Source organism: Sander vitreus, chromosome 11, assembly GCF_031162955.1.
Source record: "Sander vitreus isolate 19-12246 chromosome 11, sanVit1, whole genome shotgun sequence".
NCBI classification, from domain to species: domain Eukaryota; kingdom Metazoa; phylum Chordata; class Actinopteri; order Perciformes; family Percidae; genus Sander; species Sander vitreus.
The window spans coordinates 3,029,450-3,051,564 of record NC_135865.1 but is presented as its reverse complement, the minus strand read 5'-3'; the positions used below and the strand labels follow the sequence as shown (position 1 = coordinate 3,051,564).

General features: G+C 40.6%; 1 protein-coding gene across 1 annotated transcript in view; it reads right to left on the bottom strand.

Moving 5' to 3' along the window:
• dpp10 (dipeptidyl peptidase like 10) overlaps positions 1–21,151 on the bottom strand; it is a 129,834-nt gene extending 108,683 nt beyond the window's left edge. Inside the window, exon 1 of the mRNA XM_078263073.1 lies at positions 20,690–21,151. Coding sequence (XP_078119199.1) covers positions 20,690–20,767 — 78 coding nt within the window. The 5' untranslated portion in view covers positions 20,768–21,151. The remainder of the gene's footprint in view (positions 1–20,689) is intronic.
• Between the last annotated feature and the right edge of the window lie 964 nt (positions 21,152–22,115).

The window sequence follows — 22,115 nt, the reverse complement described above, 5'->3', positions numbered from 1 at the left end:
GTTGAGTGATGGGCCCTGAACCCAAATTGCAAAGGGTGGAGTGAATTATTGCTTTTATTGAGATGTTGAATCATTAATTTACCCACCCATTTTTCAGCTATTTTAGAAACAACAGGCAAAATACTGATTGGCCGATAATTTGCCATATCTGATCTTTCACCTGATTTAAAAATGGGTGTGACCACGGCCAACTTCCATGCTGATGTCACAATGGATTGTGTGAAAGTGCTTTTGCTGCACTGATTGTAGTGTACGATCTGTCTGCATTTGGCGTTGTACTGTGTTACTGTGAGCTTTATTAAAGGTTCACTCCCTGTGTGTTTTTTTGCAGTGACTTAGGCCATGTTCAAACTTGGCATATTTTTTTAGCTGCCAGCGTCTGTTTTACATCTTAATCCTATGGGGTAAACCTTGTTTTTAAAAAAAGTTCGCCAACGGGACGATTTTTTTTGATGATCTCCCTGAATTTTGTGGTTTTTTTTCAATCAATGGTGCAATGATTTGCAACAGGTTTTCAAATTCACTTTAGTTTAGTTTAAAATATGTCGCAAACCGTGCATCATCCAACCGGAGATCCTGGACTAAATTATTGAGAGCGCCATATTGTTTCCTTCCCCATATAATGTGCACCCACTAACATCATTGTGAACCGACATGCTCCTCCCCGTCAACTACAAACGCAAGAGCCAATTTCCTCTCTCGACATTTTGTACCTCTCCACCATATAGCGCGCCTGGATACTGTAGCAGTAGCTGTTATAGCAACAAAAGATGCTCTTGGCTGCTTTTTCGAACCAAAATGCTGCCAGCTTTTCTAAGCGCCCTAGTCAACTTTTTCTTGTCAAGTGTGAACATGGATAACAGCACTTTTTGGAATGTGCATGCTGTCGTGACATAACAAAATGTTAGCAAAATGCTACTTTTTTTTATTACTTTTGAGTAATAGTGTATTGTGGGTCCCCACCCTCCTATGGGGTGCCATTTGTAAAGCGGCTCACGCTGAAAATAACAGCAACATTTTGTCACATTTAGCTTCAAACAATGTGTGAATTTTTGGGGGTCCCTTTTTTGCACATTTAAAACAATATTTGTCAACTTAGAGATATTTTAAATATTTAAATGCAATTAAATGTTACACCTAAATGTTAAATCTAAATGCTAAATCTAAATGTTACATCTAAATCTAAATCCTAAATCTAAATGTTACATCTAAATCTAAATGTTAAATCTAAATATTAAATGTAAATCTAAATGTTAAATCTAAATGTTAATTCTAAATTTAAATGTTAAATCTAAATGTTAAATCTAAATGTTTCGGGTGAAACTAAATATTTGACTAATATGCACATTCAAAATGCATCTCGAAACATTTAATATTTGAATTTAACATTTATATTTAACATTTAAATTTAGATTTAGATTTAACATTTAGATTTGACATTTGAATTTAGATTTACCATTTAGATTTAAAATTTAGATTTAACAATTAGATTTAACATTTAGATTTGACATTTAAATTTAACATTTAGATTTGACATTTAAATTTAGATTTAAAATTTAGATTTAACATTTAGATTTAACAATTAGATTTAGATTTAGCATTTAAATTTAGATTTAACATTTAGATTTAGCATTTAGATTTAACATTTAGATTTAATATTTAGATTTAGCATTTAGATTTAAATTTAACATTTAGGTGTAACATTTAATATTTGGATTTAACTATTTAAAATATCTTTAAGTTGACAAATATTGTTGTAAATGTGCAAAAAAGTGACCCACAAAAATTCATACCAGTTTTTTAAACATTGTTTGAAGCTAAATGTGACAATATGTTGCTGTTATTTTCAGCGTGAGCCGCTTTACAAACAGCACCCCATACCCTCCGCCCACTCAGATGGAGACAACAAACCAGCATGTCATGAAAACCACCGATGTTCAGTGTGTTTTTCGAACAGCTCTGCACGTTAGGCTTTAATGTCCTTTCTGCTGTTGCTGAGTGTAATTTTTGTTGCTGGCTTCCCTTGCACTTGAAAGCAGCAGGAGGCGTCAATAATAAGCTAGAACACAGTAAATTAGGCCTGTACCTCAGAGGGTGACAGGCATACATAGACTACTGTTATTTTAAGGGGAGACACTACAGGTGAACAGGAAATATATTTAAACTAATATATATCACCATTAAACATTCCCAGTTACATTTTTTTTTTACGGAAGGGATTTTGGATAGCTCTTTTTATTACTTCATAAATCACAAAATACTGTCAACCGGCATACAAGAACATCCATTTTCCCCATGTCTTTAGGTATAAAATGTTACATAAATCAGGCTCTAAATGATGTAAAAACCTTCAGAACATAGACAGGAATAAAACCGCATAGTTTAGTGTACTGACAAACAGCCTTTAAAGATATAGTACAATTCTATACATTTCGCAAGACACTACAGGTACATGGGGCAAACATTTTAACTAACAGAGATCACCATTAAACATCCCCAGTTGGTAAACTTACATCAAGATTAAGCCTCAACATCAATTATTTTTTGTATCACAAGTTTTCAGAATTTTTTGTTTGAATATGCAAATGAAATGCGGCATTATATAATTTTTTTTAACTATTTTTTAAATACTATTTTTTTTGTGAATTTAGGAGAAATCTACAGACACAAACAGACAAAGATAGTAAAAGAAACACATACATGTTATGGAAGCAAAACAGCCTAAAAACCTCCAAATTGAAATTGAAAAATTATATTTTTGCCTCCAGTGTCTCCCCTAATGTTAAATTGTTGCATATTTTCTACTCATCCCCCTTCTTAACACATCCCTGTACTCACTCATTTGCTGGCATGCCTCTAATGTTCACATAGGGAGAGAGGGAGCATGATGAGACATTACGTAAAATTAAAACGCTGCCTTTGAGATGTTTGATTAAGACCCCTGCCATCCTCATCAACTCCCACTAATAAGCTTATTCCTCACCGGCTCACTGTGCCGGCGCGCGTGTGAGAGGAGTCGGGCTATTTAAAGATCCGTGAGCTTACCCTCCACTGGAATCTGACCTTGGAGAGAGTGTGACAAATGACGATCAGCATTTCAGCAGAAGCTGAGCCATTTTAACAATGCCAGCAGGTTGGAGATGGGGAAGAAAAAAATAATGCCATCTGCACTGGCTTATTTTTGTTTACCCATGAAATACCATTTCTCACTGCCTCGTGAATCATAGACAGCCACAGCCAAAGCCACGCCGGGGTCTCGAGGCTTAACATCTAAAATTGATCCACTGGCTAATAGGAAACAGCAGGCTTAGCTACACGTTGTCATCGTATTGTATTTAGCATTATCAGCCTTGCCCTGAAGGACACCGCCATTGGCCTTTGGTCCATGTGAGATAATTCTCAATTAGTCACCGTTACTGCCATATTGGTTTTCAATACACAAGGTTGTTAACTGCAGTGCAATGGTAATACTGTATATTATTATGAATGCTGATATTAGCAATACAGAAGCGGTAAAACATTAGATACTTGAAAACCACGCATGGTGCTGAAGAAATATTTGCTCCTCATATTTCATATATTATTGGACCAACACATTCTCACTCACAAACTGGTCAAATGATGACGGCTGCTCAGGACCCCTTGGCGTCACTTTTAATGCTCTGGGTAACCCTTTGGCGTCATTTTTCAACGTGCAGGGTAAAACCACTTATGGCGACCTTACGCCAAACAACTTTTAAAGCGATTCCACTGTCGCAGACGCATTTCAAATATCAGAATGAAATTGTAAGAGTGTTGCTAGAGTTGGGGCACGCTCCCTTCGTCTAAATCGTTCGGTGTAAGGTGGTCATAAAACTCAGTCCCAGCTGTCTTAAGTCAGTGTGTTTCCTGTCTTTAAGTTTCGACAAAATCAAACGTGTTCGATATTATCGTGAGTTTTAAGTCTTCTAGTCTGTGACTAAAACCTCAGTGACATTGTGACAGATTGTCTTTAGATGTGAGATGGTTTTGCACTTTAGTCTTTTTAAAGTATTTTCGGAGTCTTCTAGTGGATGATAGGCATAAGTTACTATTGGGAAAAGATCCGTGGGTGGGGTTAAAAGATATGAGTGAAACAGGGGACACAAATGGGACATGAGCCCTGGTCGAATTTTACAATATTTTAGTCTTGAAAACAGCATTGTTGTGATTGTAGGTTATAATGTTGCAGTGGTGTCTTCTAGTGTCCATCCTCTCCTGTTTTTTGGAATGAACTGCAGCACTAAAGCACCTCTGCTTCGCTGTTCATGCAGTAAAATTGTTAGTGAGTGAAAAAATTCCCTTTGTTATATTAGATACACGGTAGGCTTGCACGCCTTCCTTTGGGATATGCATGGAACAGTCTCTGGCATATTAAAAAGTAATGTCAAGAAGTATCTCTGCATATTAAACAAATACTCCCGAACCCTCAGTCAGTGTGCCCCCAAGCTGACTCAGCCTTCACCCGTGTTGACCTTAAATAGCTCAAACGACATGAAATGATAAATGACAAAGAAGTGAAAAGAAAAGCAGTGGAAGGAGAACCGACCTTCAAGCAAACAATGAGTTAGAAAGACATTGAGAGAAAGGGTCGAAGCAGAGTTAAGCCCGTATATTCAGCTAAGGCATTTCAAACTCGCCATTGATTTTTTTTTCCAAGCTTGAGAAAGTCTAGATATTTGATTCTTGTCAATAGTCAGTCTGGAAAGGTACGTGGCACAAGAAGAGCCACACGCCGAGCATTCAGTGAGTGAGGTCAACAATCATATATATATATATATATATACACACACACACACACACACACACACACACACACATACACTACTTATATATATATATATATATATATATATACAGACATATACACATATATATATATATATATATATATATATATATATATATATATATATATATATATATATATATATATATATATATATATATATATTTACACACACCAAAATAGGATATATATCAGGATTCTTTTTGGGAAAAACAAGCAATTCTATGTAAAACACAGTTTCAGACACTGCAATGATTCTACTGTGAAATTAGCAGTCAAATCAGGGTCCTTAGATTGAATCATCTAATAGTCAACAATTCAGGGTTACCCCTACAACTTTACGAATTGATATAAATATATACAAGACACATCCAATGATCATGTGTCATGCTACTGCTGACACAGTTATATTGCATGATTAAAAGTTTTACCTGCAGATTTCAACATCTCGGGAGACAAGCGGTCATTTGACACTCGACAGCTAACGGGCTACCTGCTAGCTAGTAGCATCCGTCCGAAATTGATGTGAGGCAATCACCAACTGTAGTTTGTTGGTTATTTGTTCTTATATTATGAACAAGAAAAAGACAACAGCCAAGATTTATTATTTATTTGTTTAGCCAAATATGGAATTAAGCTTAGTTAGCTACAGCTGATTGGATAAGCCTGTAATAGTTTCCTTCTTAGCCAGTATAATCAACAGTAGCCGGCTTACACTTCCACTTGCTACAAGTTGTTGACACACTGTTATGTAAGGTTTAATTAAATTAGTTGTATAATGATTCATGGTTCAACCCTAGACTAGGTAGACTACAGGATACAGTATGAGCTACAGCAATGCCTTATACGATATACATAAGACATATGTGTAGTGTGTGCCAATTAAAACAAATGCAAGGGATATTTAAATGTTATTGTGTTGTCCTCGGGTCAAATTTGACTCGTTTTAAAAGTTTTTTTATAAGAGCAATATGGATTGCTTTTAACCAAATTACCCAAAAATAAATTGGATGCATGGATGTACGTTGTATAGAAAACATGCAACATTCTTCACAGGTAAACTTAATGATTATTTTCATTGCATTTTGGCTGTTTTATAAAATTGTATAGCATTTGAAGAAAATGTTTAAATGGTTTCAAAACAACATCCTTACTAAACTTGATATATACCAGTCTGTGATCCACTCAACATCCTCTGATCTTAATTATTAGTCAAAATAATTCATAATTTCTGCTTTGTTTTAACTCTAATTAGGTATAATTTAACATTTAAATTAGGTTTATTGATCATGTACAAAGAAAGCGTTAAAACAAGTGACAAAAACGTTGGTGGACGGGAAGACACAAGGGTTAAAATACAATGACACTCTAGCGTTAGATAAAGTGATCCAGATGTTACATCTATATTGTATATGTTGTTTAAATCAAGTTGCATTTTACATAATGGGATCTGACTTCTAATATATACATATTTAATCTCCAGCTGTGGTATTAGCATGTGGCAGAAATTATGCAAATATGTGCATCAGGTTGGGTTGCTAAGGTAGAATGAGAAACGGATCATTCAGTAACATCTGTTTTAGATGTTTATCTGAACTCCTATGCCTACAACAGTACAATTCACATACTGCATGGGGACTGATATCCTTTAGGACCACAATTTTCTTTAAGGACGCCATCAGTCCAGAATGGGAAAAAGACATTTGCTGTGAGATTTATAATCAATTTTAACATTGTTTGAACTTCGCCTAAACACATTTGAATATTCTCTCTTTTATTCAGGTTTGCTAATTCTAAAGCAAGCCTCATTGAAGTCTGTGATGCACAAAAAGGGAGCAATGCCTGATTTTATTAGGCAAACAAAGGACGGGAGAAGATTTAATTAGATGTATTCGTCGGTATTACACCATTTTAGAGGATGCATTTAAGCTCAAACCATGTGAGGTGCACAGGGAAATCAAGTTAATTCCATTAATCAGCCTTGAATTTGAATTTTCTCTTCACATTTAGATGTGATAATATATCTTTGACATGGTGGGCGCCAAATGTTTTGTCTGTCCCCCGCAGTCAAATCTCAGATTTGAATGCAATTAGACACAGTTGACTACATTCTTTGGCAAATTAAACTCCAGGCTGTGGATAAGACTGTAGCTATTTCCTCACAATTCAAAAACTAATATCACATATCTAGAGAAATAAAACATGGAAAGAAGAGCCTGACATCAGCAGCAATGACGGAAGCTCATCGACATGGAGCTGACGGCGTTTGTGTGAAGACAGGAAATTGTCCCTCTGTGTGGTTGACAAGTGGCACTGTGTGTTTTTTATACCTATAGAGTGACATTGGAGGATTCAGCGGGCACTGAGCTATAAAATTGCTAGTTGAGAAGGCATTAGTGGGGATGGGGAAGGAGGCAGGTAAACAAGTGGACCTGACCTGGGCAGGATTTTGTAAATGCATCCTACTATAGAAACTAAACAACATAGATCCTTCTTTAGCGCCTTCCAAAATGACCCATATGAGCTTTCTCTAATCTGGTGCCCACATCTTCAGGATGGTATTGTTTATCAGTTCATCTTCTAAAACATATAATAACCTTTGCAAAAATTATTCCTGAGAGCATTTTATGATTTAGAGTTGGGATTGCTGGGTTGGGATTTCTGGCACAACTGCACATACTTCTAAGGTGCTTGGAGAAGGAAATAAAGTTGTTCATTATAAAATGATATACCATATATTTTGTTGAGGTTGGGTTAAGGCAACAAAAAGTTCTCCAAGTTAAGCTTAAACAATGTCATAGCTGATTAGCGAAAGCAGCTTCAGCATCTACATGTTAAACAAAGTGGATGGTATAAGTACAATAATGGCTACCTTACCTATAGGAGGCCTTGTTGCAGAACAGGCAGCAGTAGAAGGACCCACATGCAAAAGAGGACTGTTACAGTAAAATAACTTAATAACAGTTCAAACCCAGGCAGGAAACAAACAACTCTAAACATGAACGTAGGTACCGAGTAGAAAATCCAAAACAACTGGTAAAAACAAAGAACACTAAAAACACTACCCACTAGGGAAAAGAGTGATAAACTTGACGATGGCAAGACTACAAACTGACACCAGGCAGAGGGAGCACCAGACTAAACACACAGGGCAACGAGAGTGGTAACCAGAGACATGTGACATGAGGGCTGATGAACAGGTGGAACACATCAGAGGCCTGTACTACGAATCCAGATCAACATGCCCTGGATTTCTTTCAGTTACCCGGCTCCACTCAACTTAACAACCGCGGTCCCTCATCAGCTGTGTCACGACGGTGGTTAACAACTAGTTCAATCAACCCAGGGATTCCCAATCCAGCGACGCGTGCATTTACATAAAAGAGGCGGTGTTTGACCAGCACGACCAATTGCAAACATCTACCAGAGCTGCATATTTCACATAAGAAGAGCAAACTATAATTCTACATAAATATGAAGAACACAGACACGGTTTTACAGGCAAAACACAATACAGTCGCTGCTTCCTAAAACAGGAAGGAAAGCTGGCAAAAAAATAGCAGACGCTGTAAATGTGTAAATTACAAGACTTATTAATATCACTTCCACATCAGTCAGGCACAAGATCTGAGCAGAATTACACTTGCTTTTTTCAATTGCTTTAGCCTTTTATTTCAGTTGCAACCCTGACAGTGGTAAGTGATCGTTAGAGCAAATAAAAAATATAAAAATATAAAATATAAAACACACGGCTCAACAAGCCGACAAACAGTCTATACATAATTCCCTCCGCTGAAAATCTATATCTTTCATAAAAATACCCATCAAGTAATGTTAATGGGGTTGTCGGTCTATAAATGTTTTAACTTTTATGAGCGCACCTCTCTCTCTCCGCCCACCGAGCTCCAGCTGATCTTCTAAGAACGGTGACGCCGTTATCAATCGAGTATTGATTGGTCAGTAGGCGGTGCTTTTACACCGGTTGATCTCTGATCTCCAACATAACCTGCTCCCGACCAGGTTAGGTGTTCAGCATAAGTTACCACGGCGATTTAACCCGGTAACAAGTGATCCACCGTTGTGATACAGAGAACCCTGGGTTGAACCTGAAGTTACCTCGCTTCGTAGTACAGGCCTCTGGGCGGGGCAGACAATCACAAAGGCGCGAAAACACACAAGGCAGGAAGTCAAACAAGACATGACAGATGGGACGTGACCCTACTAAATGAAGCTGTTGTTAACAATTGTTATTTTTATTCAGACAGGTTGGTTACACAGATGCTAAACCAAATGAAAAGTAGGGTTAGCAAACACAGCTATTTACCTTTCTACTGTGCACCTTTAGAGAGTCAAAATGAAGTAAAAACAGTGCAACTGCTATTAGGATGGACACAGATGCATTTTTCACTTTAGTGGAGCAGTGCTACACTGCAAAGCACATTTTCTTATCAACAAATCCCATCACAACACCACCATCACACCAACAATGTGTAAATCCCTGTCACAAAACATAAAGAAAACTTCCCAAGACAGTTGGTCTTTACCGAATGTTACTCAAACAGGAGTGAACAGTGTTTTGTTGGGTGAATACAGCCACTGAATGTCACACACATCTTCACTCACGAAATGGAAGCTTCAAAAATAAGCCAACAAAAGAGTGTTGGAGAAAGTGAGAGGTGAAAACACCAAAGCTGACCAGAAACATGTTTTGTGACGTTGTGAATGGCTATCAAGGTTAGTGAACAGATTTAGAAACTGCTGCATTGTAGCATGCCTCAAACTGTAAGTGACAATATAGTGTCTTGAATAATATGGAGTGATGATAATGACTTGCAGGGTATAGGGGTGCGTGGGATTTCCCCCTTTGTGGTCTATATATCCCTGCCTCAGCAGAATTATTTTTATCCCCGGTAGGGAAAAAATGTATCCCCCTCCCCCCCAACGGTGATTAATGCTACTTCACCAATAGACCATATTTCATATAGGCTACCTAAAAAAGAAATATTTTAAAATAAGAAAAGTGCTGTAACGTGAACAGTTTATAGTGCCATAGGATGATAAAATCCGAGCAGCAGTTGCTGGTTGTATTTAGCCGCTACAGAGCTCCAGGACACCGGCTACCAGCGGAAGTTGTTTAGCCAATAGGTGACTGCGAGCCGCCTACAGGCACCGGCAGATTGTGGTTAAAGTCAGGGTTAGCATCTTAGGACCCTATCTTGCACCCGGCGCAGCGCAAAGCCCGACGCAGTTGTCAATTTCCCGTCCAGCGCCCGTGTCGTTTAAATAGCAAATGCACCTGCGCCAATCTGTGCGCCCATGGGCGTGCTGGTCCTAGAGGGAGGTGTGCTCAGGTGAATTATTGGCTTATTGCTATCTTGAGGCAGCGGGAAGTGATCGCGTCATCGACCAACAAAAACCTGGTCTGAAGTCAATATTTCATTGTTATTTTAACAGCGCATTGGTAAAATGCGCCTAGGCTCATGTACAGCGTGAGCACACTATGCTTGTTACACACACAGGGACGCGCAGCAGCACACACACATGCAAAAGATTACAAATAAAAATATTACGGTGCAAATCCTCCATCATAATAGCAATGCTCCAAGGTCCAAACACGCCTGGCTTTTAAAGGGAATGGGAGAGGACACTCTGATTGGTTTATTGCATGTTACACCCAAAACACACCTCTGATTAATGAAGACACTAAGTACAACCCTTTTGAACCATGCCCTAAACACACCTGTGCCAGGCGCTTTACACCGTGCGCTTAGATCATTAAAATAGGGCCCGTAGTGTGTCGGCTGGGGCATGTAAGCTAATCAATGGTTAATGCTAAACTCTCTTACTCCATAAAATGTGATGACCAACATTCTACTTTCCCCAATACAGTATATCATATTTATTACTTTTATTTTTGTAGCCTTTAAAAAAAAAAAACTTTTCAGATTCATTGTGCAGTATATTGACACTGTTAGCCGCGGCAGTAAATATGATTTTCAAGGTGAGATGTTAAAAGGATTCGATTTCAGGATTTCATATACAAGCATTCTTATAGTTAATAACCTTGTTGGAATCAGCATCTCATGTGAATGATAACAGCCAAAAGCAGCAGTATGCCTCACACATGGGAGGGCAGCTGGACCAGAAGCTCACCTTTGTGTAGGGAAATTAAAAACATAATTATGGACATTAATAACAAGTCAGTGCAAACTATTTAGGATTTCCCTAAGTTGCTGCCATAGATAAAGACTCGCACATGATGGGAATTGTGTGACGCATGTTGATGATGATTTATATTTAGTGCATATACATCTTTCTGTATCTCACAGTTAAAAGGAGCAGGGTGTAGGATTTAGTGGCATCTAGTTGTAAGGTTGCAGATTGCAACCGACCGAAAAGCCCTCCCTCACCTCTCCCTTTCCAAGCATGTAGAGACGTTCAGTAACATTAAGGTACCGTGAAAATGTGGCATGCCCTCTCTAGAGCCAGTGTTTGGTTTGTTCATTTTGGATTACTGTAGAAACATGGCAGTGCAACATGGCAGGCTCCATGGAAGAGGACCCACTCCCTATTTAGATATGAAGCAAATCTCGGAACCCATTGGCTATCGGGCTAAAAACAATTTGGCCTCCACAGACAACAGGCCATTATTTCTGTGATTCTGATGAAGCTCGTTAACCTGACACGGCACATAGTTTGTTAAGACAGAACCATCTCAGAAGCCGTCATCGGAAACAGTTTGGCAGGCACTTTAAAAAAAAATACCTGGCAGGTGATTGGATGAACCATCTGCTCTATTAGGTCCACCATTTCTGTTTTTCCACCATAACAGTCACGGCCAGTAGCTCCTCACCAGATGCTGATTGGTCGAACAGATGGTTGTTCGGACACAAACGCACTTAATTGAAGCCTGACCAGATGGATTTTCCTGCGATATGTGATCCCGCGATTTTTGCGTGATCTTGCGAGAATCCAGATGCCGTGCAAAGTAAGTAGCTCGTACTACTCTCACAAAATATTGTGACATAACAAATTACAGCTGGAATTCTAGCTCCAGTTCATTATGTACAGGTCTGTATAATTTGCTCTAAACATCACCAATCAGTACAGTATGGAGGGTCAATAGATAAAAGTGGTGGCTATCTATCTGTAGAGTGTTATCAATATCACTGGCCTTTCTGATGAGCCTTTGATTATCTACCCCGGGGAGTCCAATCGATCCCTGCCTGCTCTCAGTGCTTACCAAAGTCCTAGAAGTGCAGTATACCGTGTTTGCCAGAAACACTCCTGCACTTCATCTGAGCTGAGCTGATGAACTGTTGGGAGTAAAGGCCTGGCAGGGGCCACCATGTCAATGTTAATGAGAGCAATAAGAATGGATGGAAAAAACTGTAAATAATTCCTATAGTTCAATGGCATATAGTACATGGAATTTAACACGTTCATCCAATTTAAATAATGTGCACCTGCACATACTGTATATCTATTTATTAAGATATCTATCTATATCTATTTAGAATTAAATTGTGCTTGATAAATATACTGCATGTACATTAGCTTAAGGATGGTACATGAATAAATGATTGAATGAAGGAAATGATGGAATAGTAACTTGATCGATTGATTGATCGGCAAAGGGTTTGGGTTTTCGACTGTGTGTGTTTTCTGTTATAGGGTTTAAAAAAATAGATTGAAAACCCTTTGATAAGGGATCATTTTGTAAGTAAAGATGTACAGGTATGGACATTTCAAAAAGGGTAGGACCCGAAAAGGCATGTTTGCTTCATCCTACTCCCTTTCGCACAAGAGTATTTATTTGAGTATTTATTTTGCTTATCTTGCTTTTTTATTCATTCTCTACTTTTGTGTCTTGTATTTTATGTTTTTTGGTTTCCTTTTTTTGTATGTTGTTTGAAATCAACTATTTATTATCATTATCATATACCATACCATCTGCACACGGGAACGTTATGCTTCGGTGGCTCTAAATTGCATCATTAGGCCGCTGTTAAAAGAAAAGCTCAACAAGAACGAAGAAAGATCGTTTCCAAATCTGTCTATGCCTTGTATCAAAGAATACAAAAGAAAGGCGTTGCATCAGAGAGCGGATGTCTCTCTGGACCTTTGTTGTTCTAATTGTTCCTTTGGTTCTTGCTGTTGTTCAGGAGACAATTATGTGGTTCACTGTAAAGCCAGAATGATCCGTATCCCCAGCATCAGAATTTCAATTGAGCAGCCAGAGCAAATTCATGGCGTCTTATTTAGAGCTGATGTTTTTTTTGCTGGAGAAAGTTGCCTGAAGCAATGATACATTTTTAAAATATTTTTGAAGCCAGTGAAGGGGGAAAAAACACACATACATTTACACAGAGACCACATACACTGAATACACTGAATTTTAAAGGAAGGTGGTTTCTTCTGAACACTACATATCTGAGTGGATTTAGATACCTATGTGTTTGCCCTCAACCCTGTCTCCTAAATATTACATTCCTGTACAAAGAAAACTGCATTCTTCTTCTGCATTCTTGCATTTATGTTTCGAGGGGGAAATCATTTCCAATGACCGCTGCACGTAAAACAGTCGCCGTTTTGAACGTGTGTTAACGTTGTGAATTGAAACAAAGCTAGTTGGTTAGGTTTAGAAAAAGATCGCGGCGAAGTATGTTTGTTATGAAATTGAAGTTAGGTACGTAAAGTAAGTTAAATAATATTTGTTTGTCCGGCCATCCACCTCGACCTCCTCCCAACGCAGACTTAATTACAAACGCATTTGTGATACGTCAAAGAAATGTCTAATTCGGGACAAAATACGTGTTCCTCAAAATGTAATTGAGAATGCAGTTTTGTTGTAGGGGAATGATATTTTAAGGAGACAGAGTTGTTTATACACACACACACACACACACACACACACACACACACACACACACACACACACACACACACACATTCCTGCTATCTCAGGTTTGACTGCTGTCTGTGTCACAACTGATGACTCAAACTTTGTAATTGCCTTTTAATCCTTTGGGGGATAGAACATGTGTCAGCATTGGCTAATTCAGGCCGCCACTCGCCTCGGGATACAGAAAGCTTATGACATGAAGGTCGCAAGTGTGAATCACCACCCTGGCTGGGACAATTTGGCCGGAAAAGTCAATGTGGAAGAGATGCACTCTCCTCAGCTTCAACAACTGTCTGCTAGATGTCTCTGAGCAATGTATAATCAGAAGGCAGGCAGAGATCTAACCGCTTTTTTTTCATTTTTTACGTGATGGCCAGCACGAAAATGTGAAGTAATGTATTTCAATGGGAAGCATATTTCGTGGTCACAGCACGAAAATGGTAGGGAGTAGTATAAAAAGCCGAAATTCCGCGTAGGGAGGTTGGTCGGGGTGGTAGATGGGTCAAACTTTCACCAAGGGGGATCGCGTCCCACGTGTGGCGTTTTGTTTCCAGTAGTCTTCCTAATCACAACCGTCCCGTTATTGTCGTGTGAGGTGCCCTTTCCCCATAGTGTTTTTCCTAAACCCAACCTCTGCCATCGCGTTATTGTTGCGCGTCCCCTGCAGCCGTCTCCTGGCGTTTGAGGCGTCCTTTTCGTTCATCTCCCGGCGTGTGAGGTGTCCTTTCCCCGTAGGGTATTTCGTGCTGCCCACCACGTAAAAAATTAGAAAAAGCTCTAGCTCGAGTGAATGAGCGAAATACAAGAAATGTTTAACTTAGCAAGCTAATCACAACTCTTTATTCATTGCCAATACTATAACCTATCTCTATAGTAGGCATATTCTAAAACAATATAAATCCCTATACAATGTTGTTGTCACTGAAAACTAAATGTCATAGGGTCCCTGTTAATGCTATTGCACCGTTGTATCCTTCAATTCATTGAGCAGATGAGATGGATATTGGAAGATATTTCAGCAGAGAGAAAGAGAAGCAGGAGATTGGCAGGGCAGTTGATTCTGAGGGAGCCGGTGTGATTGACGTCAGTAGTGGTCTATAGGTCTAAGGATTGTTTGGTTGTCTTCTAACAATAAGCATTTGTTGGCAGGTCTAGGTACTATGCATAGCCTAAGCTAAATTATTTCATTATATTTATTATATATGCTAGCTATATTGTAACCAATTTAACTTTCTGCATTCATTGGCTGTGATACATTAAATAAATATGTAGATGTTGCCTAAATGTAGGCTAGGCTAAAGATGAGCACATGCCCACAGATACACATGTGAAAATAAAATGAAAGCAATCCTACATACAGTAGATACAGTAATTATTATCCTCCTTTTATTATGATCCTTCCGCCATCAGGTTATTGTATTTAGACAGTAGCCATTTTTAATATCTTACATGATAAAGTATGCAGTGATGCCTATTTTTTTCTTTTTCTTGTGCTGCCATTTGTCATATTTGTTTAACTTACCAACTTATCAGCTGTCTGGCCTCTGTCTGTTTTTGGACATTTTGGATGTTGTTTCATGTGACCAATTTGCATTTCGAAGTCATGAAATAGCATCAGGGTTTTGTTTTATCTTAAAGGATAAGACAGAAGGAACAGAAATGGAAGAAGAGGATATGTCTGTCACTTTTGACTTGTTAAAATATTGGTTTCTTGACTGGTGGTTGACATAAGTGTAGCTCTAATACAGTAACGAAAGATTTGAGTGCAAAGATTTTGCAAACGCAAGTTACAAATACCCAGGGGGCTAAGCCCCCCCCCTGTCTTTCAATCCTAGTGACGTCCCTGGTGAACACGTATCACTAGATTAAAAATAACGTCACATTTACACAAACTGCCGTGAGACTGGGTTGGCTAGAGCCATGAAATCGGTCGTTTCCAGCGCAAAGTCTTCACAAGTTGTCACGGTGCGTGGCCGTGCACTTCGGAATATTTGTAACTCGGCACGCAATTTCAGTTCAAAATGGTCGGCTGGGAAGACTGGCCGAGCAGCTTCGCCTGTACAAACATCTGTGTGATTGTTCACGTACAGACCACAGGGAGACAAACGGCCTTAATATGTGCTCAGAGAGAGACATCACGCTGGGAAAATAAATATTTTGCTTATCAAAGCCAAAGAAACAGCCTCATGGAAAAAGTGTTCTTAACAGTGTTAGAGGCAGACATTAGTTTGGATTTGGAGATAAACGACAGTCACAATAATAGAGTAGACAAATGCAATGTTTGGCGGTACGACAGTGTTTATCATGGATGTGTTTCCTACTGTTGCCAGGCAGCCTGCTCTCATTTACATCCGCCTTCTTCTTCTTCTCTACTACTTCTTGCTTATTCACAGATTATTTTGTTTGTACGCCTCCTGCTGTTTCGGAGAATACTGCAACGAACAACGTGTTGAGCATAAACATTTCCGTGCATGCTCGTCAGTGTCTCACGCGAGTATAACCAAAGCTTTACACTCTTGTACTTTCCTGCCTTGCTACCTTTTATCGCTTTAGCGTCTCTACTCTGTATTTCTTTCTTTTAATTGTCCTCTAGTTGACTGTCCTCTCACCCTTTCTCCAATTCTCAACCTTCACGAGCCTTTTTTCTTCTTTCCTCTCCTTCCCCTGCTCATCCTCTCTCTCTCTCTCTCTCTCTCTCTCTCTCTCTCTCTCTCTCTCTCGGAGGCCACATTGAAGCAGCAGCAGTGTCCTGGACGTTTTGTCCATTAGTGTGAATTACAGTTTCCCGAGCCAGAGGACCACAGTGTGTGAAAGCGCTCCTCTTACTCACAATAAGGTAGGCATCCATTTCTCCAAACACTTGCCTCTTGTCCCAAGCACAGACAACAACAGCTCCATTAACAAAGCGATGGAGGACACGGTGTCTGGCCAGGTGGTGAGTGAATACACTGACGGCAGCCTGGGCCGGCCGCGGGGCCATGCAGAGAGGTCAGCACCTCACTCAGCTTGTGTTATGGCTGTGTGGTTACGGGGGGGGGGCAGGTACACAGTGAGAGAGCAGCCAATGTCAAATGAGACGGTTTGTTCACAGCTTTCTCTTTCAGTGAAACTAAAGGAGGGATTGGCCACACTCTTCAGTTTCCCTGCACCTATTCAGAGTTGACTGACTGAAGATATCAACATACTCTCTTTAAGTATACCAAGAAGTAAAGGAAAAGTTGACATCCGGGGTGAATTTGTTGAAAGGGCCGTCCACACCGACAACGATAACCATAACTGTAACATAACGATGTGAGCCTCCACACTGCTGAACGATAACGTTCTGTGAACAGTAGTCTGCAACAACGGAAGTACATTTCCAACATGAAACCTGACATTCGGCACGTATTATGCGTATTAGTTCCTAAAATATACATACTAGTGCAGTGCCTGTTGGAAGCGCGTGCCTGTTCGGAATGGGTCGATTGCTTGGTTCCCAGTATTTTTCCACAACTTTATCTAACTATAAGCGACATTCAATCAGGCAGAGAGCAGCTGCGGCTCATCTAGAGATTAGTTGTGTCCCCTTTTTTTTCTTCTAGCCGTCACACATCCAGGTCAACAGATTCTCACTCCCATCTTGTAAAATAAGGATGCTTAGTCAGGTGCCTTTGGCGTTGGCATTGACGATAGAAGTCTGCTTTAGCGTCATATCTAAACGCGCTTTATCTAAATGTCGGGACTATTGCCGTCACTTTTGACATAGTTCGGTTAAGGAAAAGGTCGTGGGTGGGCTTACGTTTCCATGACACGCGGGAAGATCGGGACGGTTGGGTTTAGGAAACGTGACACGCGGGACACGATCCCCGGTCTCCTGGGTGAAAGTCCTGTGTTGTTTGACCCATCCACCACCCCAACCCCTATGCAGATTTTCGGCCTTTCATACTACTCGCTACCGTAGTCACTCTTAGTGCTACGTCATCTTCAAACCCTGTGTAGCTGCTGCTCTCCCTGGTGCGTAAAAACACGCTGAAGGGCGCTTTTTTCGTTGCTTCAGACGCTGACAGACACTGACCAAACGTCCGTATTTTATGAGTTCGGAGTGAGAACGGGTTGTCCAGGTAGCCATGTAGCCTGGGGGGGAGCAGTGAGCCCGGCTCAGCCTGCTGCGGAAGCTGCTACAACGAGCAGAATGGCCGGAGAACTGTGCGCAACCGCTGGCAACAAAACAATGTGCTGGAGAGCACAAGAGTCTGGGCGGTCATATAACATGTTTGTGTACGATTAATTTCATAATTTGCATTTGCCCCGTCTGCTGTACTGCACATGCGGGAGAGACACACGCGGAGATTTTTTCGATTCATAGTAAGATATTTATAATCTATCATAATTCTTACATTCAAACATCTAATGTTTCTAATATATATATATATACATATATATATATATATATATATATATATACACATATATATATATATATATATATATATATATATATATATACACATATATATATATATATATATATATACACACACACAGAAATACTAGAAATCTTCCAGTGTTATGGATCTGTGCCTCGCAGGTTCCATCAATGTTCTGAGTTTGGTAAGATATTCACTTCATGCTGCAGTTACTAAACCACAAACAATAAAAGGCTTTCAACAACATTGGATTTAACTACAGTTAAATCACACACACCAGAAAAGGACTATTACTTTTCCTCCACCATGAAGATAGTAAAACAGATCTGGGTTCAGTTTTCTTCTCCACCTATTATTTAAAGCTCCCTCAGTGTTCCCCTCTTTTGTAATTCCCTCAGCATCGTCATTCAACTTTGATAAACAGTAACCCTGTTAAGAGCCTGCCAAAGAGGCTATGTACACACACAGTAGGTTGAGTCAGCGTGGGACAGTAATAGCTTTGGCTCTGCTAAGGCACTATACTCTCACCCCCGATGCTTGCAATCGTGACGCGACTCTAGCCACAGCTGCATTAATATTACGCAATAACTTCCGCTGACTGCCCAACATAGAGTGATGAAACATTTACTTAGGCTTTTACAGTGTGTACAGTTGGCGTACAGCCATTTTTAGTCACAAATAACCTCAATCGTCTGACTTTATCATCTTTAAATATTGACATTTACATAATTTGTGTAAGTGACTCTTTAAAAAGGATAACTCCAAAGAGCAGCGTTTCAAAAAGCAATGTCTTCTTGATGTCCTGCAGCTGTTTCACCATGAGATTATTGAATCCATTTAGACACAAAAAGAGCATTCATAAAAAGGTATCAAAACATGATGTATAACAGCAAGCTCCATGAACAGCTCCTCAGAGCTGTGCTGCACATACAGTATCACCATTAATTAAGTCCATAAACACTGCTCACACATAATATCAACAACATGGCTTTTTAAAAAGTCCTGCGGGCCGCTGTGGTATCCCACTGAGCTTTGAGGCTGTGAGCTATCCTATTTCAATCACATCTCAGGAGGCATTCTCATATTTCAGGCACAGAAACTCAATTATGAGGCCTAGGTTTTGATTTCTTAGAATAATACGGCTACAGGGCTGAATTAAATTAAGAGCACTCAGAATATATTTGGCAATCGCTCAGAGGGAGCCCCACAGTGAAACACAGGGCATTTGCATCCTTCATAGAATCGGTTATAGGTGTAATAGGGAAGAGCATTGACTGAGTGAGGGGTTACATGTGCCTTCAGGAGCACTGAGAACATTTGGAGAAGGGACATCAATAATTGAAGGTGATAGAGGCTCGGCTCTTTGGCGCAAACACAATTCCGGTATTGTCAAATCACACACGCCAGTTCTGGCAAAGACCCTGGTCTCATTTGCCTTAAACTAGAGCTTCGACGACTAGTCGACTAATCGATTAGTCGATTGGACGGAAAAATAATCGGCAACCATTTTGATAATCGATAAATCCGATTAAAGTCACATTTAATGCAAAGTGGCAGAAAATGCTGTTTTCTGCCTCTCAGATATGGAGATTTCCTGCTTTTCTCTGTTTTATATCATATTAAAGTGATCATATCAAATCTTTGGGGTTTTGCAGTGACAAAACACAACCTTTAAACACATCACCTTGGACTAAGAAACAGGGATTGACAATTTTCAGTATTTTCTGACATTTTATAGACTAAACATTTATCGATTAATTGAATAGTAATCGTTAGTTGCAGCACTATCTTAATCCCTTGAAAAAAAAGCATTGCAGTGCGCAACGCCACCTGTGCAAAGGTGCCTAAAAGAGGAACATAACCCCATCAATCTAATGGGAGCGTTTGAAGGAGCCTAAACTAGAGACAAAGCACGGGTCTGAAGTCAGTATGTGAGAGGTAAAACACGCATAGGCCTATAGTGACTTTTCTTCCCCTCATACAAAGTGATTCGCCACGACTGTTCTCTCTCTCAAGGTGTCTAGGGCAGCTGACAGGAGGCAACGGCGGAATGACAATGCGCCCTGCCTGCGCAGTCATCCCCTCGTTCCCCTTCCCCGGCTGTGCATGTGCCCATGGCGTTCAGCGTTTCTGTGACCCGGTCTGTGACACCTGACAATGAGCTCCACGCACAGCTGACCACCGCTTGATTTGTTTCAATATAAAAGGCATGTGTGGCGCGACTTGAATCCGCCTCTCGCTGTAGTCACAGTCACAGCGTCCGTCTGTAGGCTGCACAGTGCTGAAGATGAGGACGACAAGGAGGCAAAACAACCAAGCAACTCATGCGTCCCTCACTTAATGTAGGCTATGTGACCACAACTGCCTGTCCGCTGCCGTTAAAGCAAATCAGATGAAGCTATATGTTGATAAAGGGACTGACCATACAGAGCAGGCTATAGAGTTTACGGCAATGGACAGCACTGGATAAAGAGTTTACGATCATGGACATGGATAAAGTGGAAGAAACCTGCTAATCAAGTCCTTAGAAAAAGCTAATTGCCCAACCCTCAGAGTAAGCTAATTGCCCACCTCATCCTGCTGCTGCTGCTGCTGCTGCTGCTGCTGATGATTCGGTCTCTGATTCGGCTGCTCCTTGGTGGCTGTCATCGTAAACTCCTCGTATGATTAAACTTGGTTGAATCCTAAAAGAAAATAAAAACGGCCTGATTCCCGTTTTCCGCGTGCAAAAAGTCCGAAGAGGGGAGGATGCGGCAGGCGGCGGGCGGGCAAAGCGCCGTCTTGTCAACTGCGGAATGTTAAACAGGAGCGGGAGCGAAGGGACGGTCCGGATCCGTCACGATTGAATCTCTGCGAGCTCTTTGGACGAGGGTCTGACGAGAAGCCAACGGACGCAGCCGGTGCGTTCACACCAGGCCCGGGAAAGGGAAGGGAAGGGAGGAGAGTTTCGGACACGCTCGTTAACCGAACCCAGAGAGAGCCGAAGTGTCCTCACATTTTAGCGCCAAGACACTTCCCTTACACGTCTGGCTGAGGAAGTGGAGGGATAGAGAACTCTCTTCCCTGGCTCAGTGAGGCTGGGAATTTAGAGAATGGAGGGTGGGGGGGGGGGGTATAGCACAGAGAGGAAGAGGAGGAGGAGGAGGAGGAGGAGGAGGGGTGTTCATGTGGTCTTGCGATGGTTTTCTGAAGCTGAAGAGGATGGGGGTTACTTTTGCTGGATGAATAAAAAGCCTTCATGATGAGAGTGCAGTGTGAACTGTTTTGCCTGTACATCCTGTCTTTGCAGCCCGTTTTCCTGACACGGTGTGACCGTGTAGTCAGGCCAATACATACTGAAAGCCTGCCATCACGCCCAGACACGGAGCCTGCCTGCAGCCGGGTAGGAGCTGTCCACGGTGCTGAAAGCCCGCTGCACATTCGTCTTCATTTCTCGCGTAGGCGCACACACCACGCCACCTCTGCTTTTTCGTTTTCTCTTTTTTTTTTTTCTATTTTATTTCTTACCATGCGCTAAACACTGGCCATAGGCTCAGTCACACGGCTGCTGGCTGAAAACCGTTTTGTTATACAGGAGTTTTTCCTTGGCCTTAAGCGAGGAGCTTAACAGTCAATAAAAAGAGATTCAGCACAGCTCGCTCTGGGTTGGTGCGGGCAAAGATGCAATTGCATCGCAGTGGAAGGACACCTGTGAACCCCATGCTGGGCTTACTATATTATTAGAGAGAGAGAGAGAGAGAGAGAGAGAGAGAGAGAGAGAGAGTTTGTGATGATGATAGAAGCCCACAGCTGAAGCCGCACTGTCAACACAAACAGAACGGGAGGCTGTGATATGAAGTCTCATATCTTGAAATGTCTCAGCCAGACAAGGATCGATATCTTCTATTTGCATGGGACTTTTGCTGTGAATCACTGAGCTTATTAAGCACTGCGAGGTGTGATAACTCACAAATCAAATACATTGCACTAAACCAGTGGCGGAAAGTAAATAAGTGCA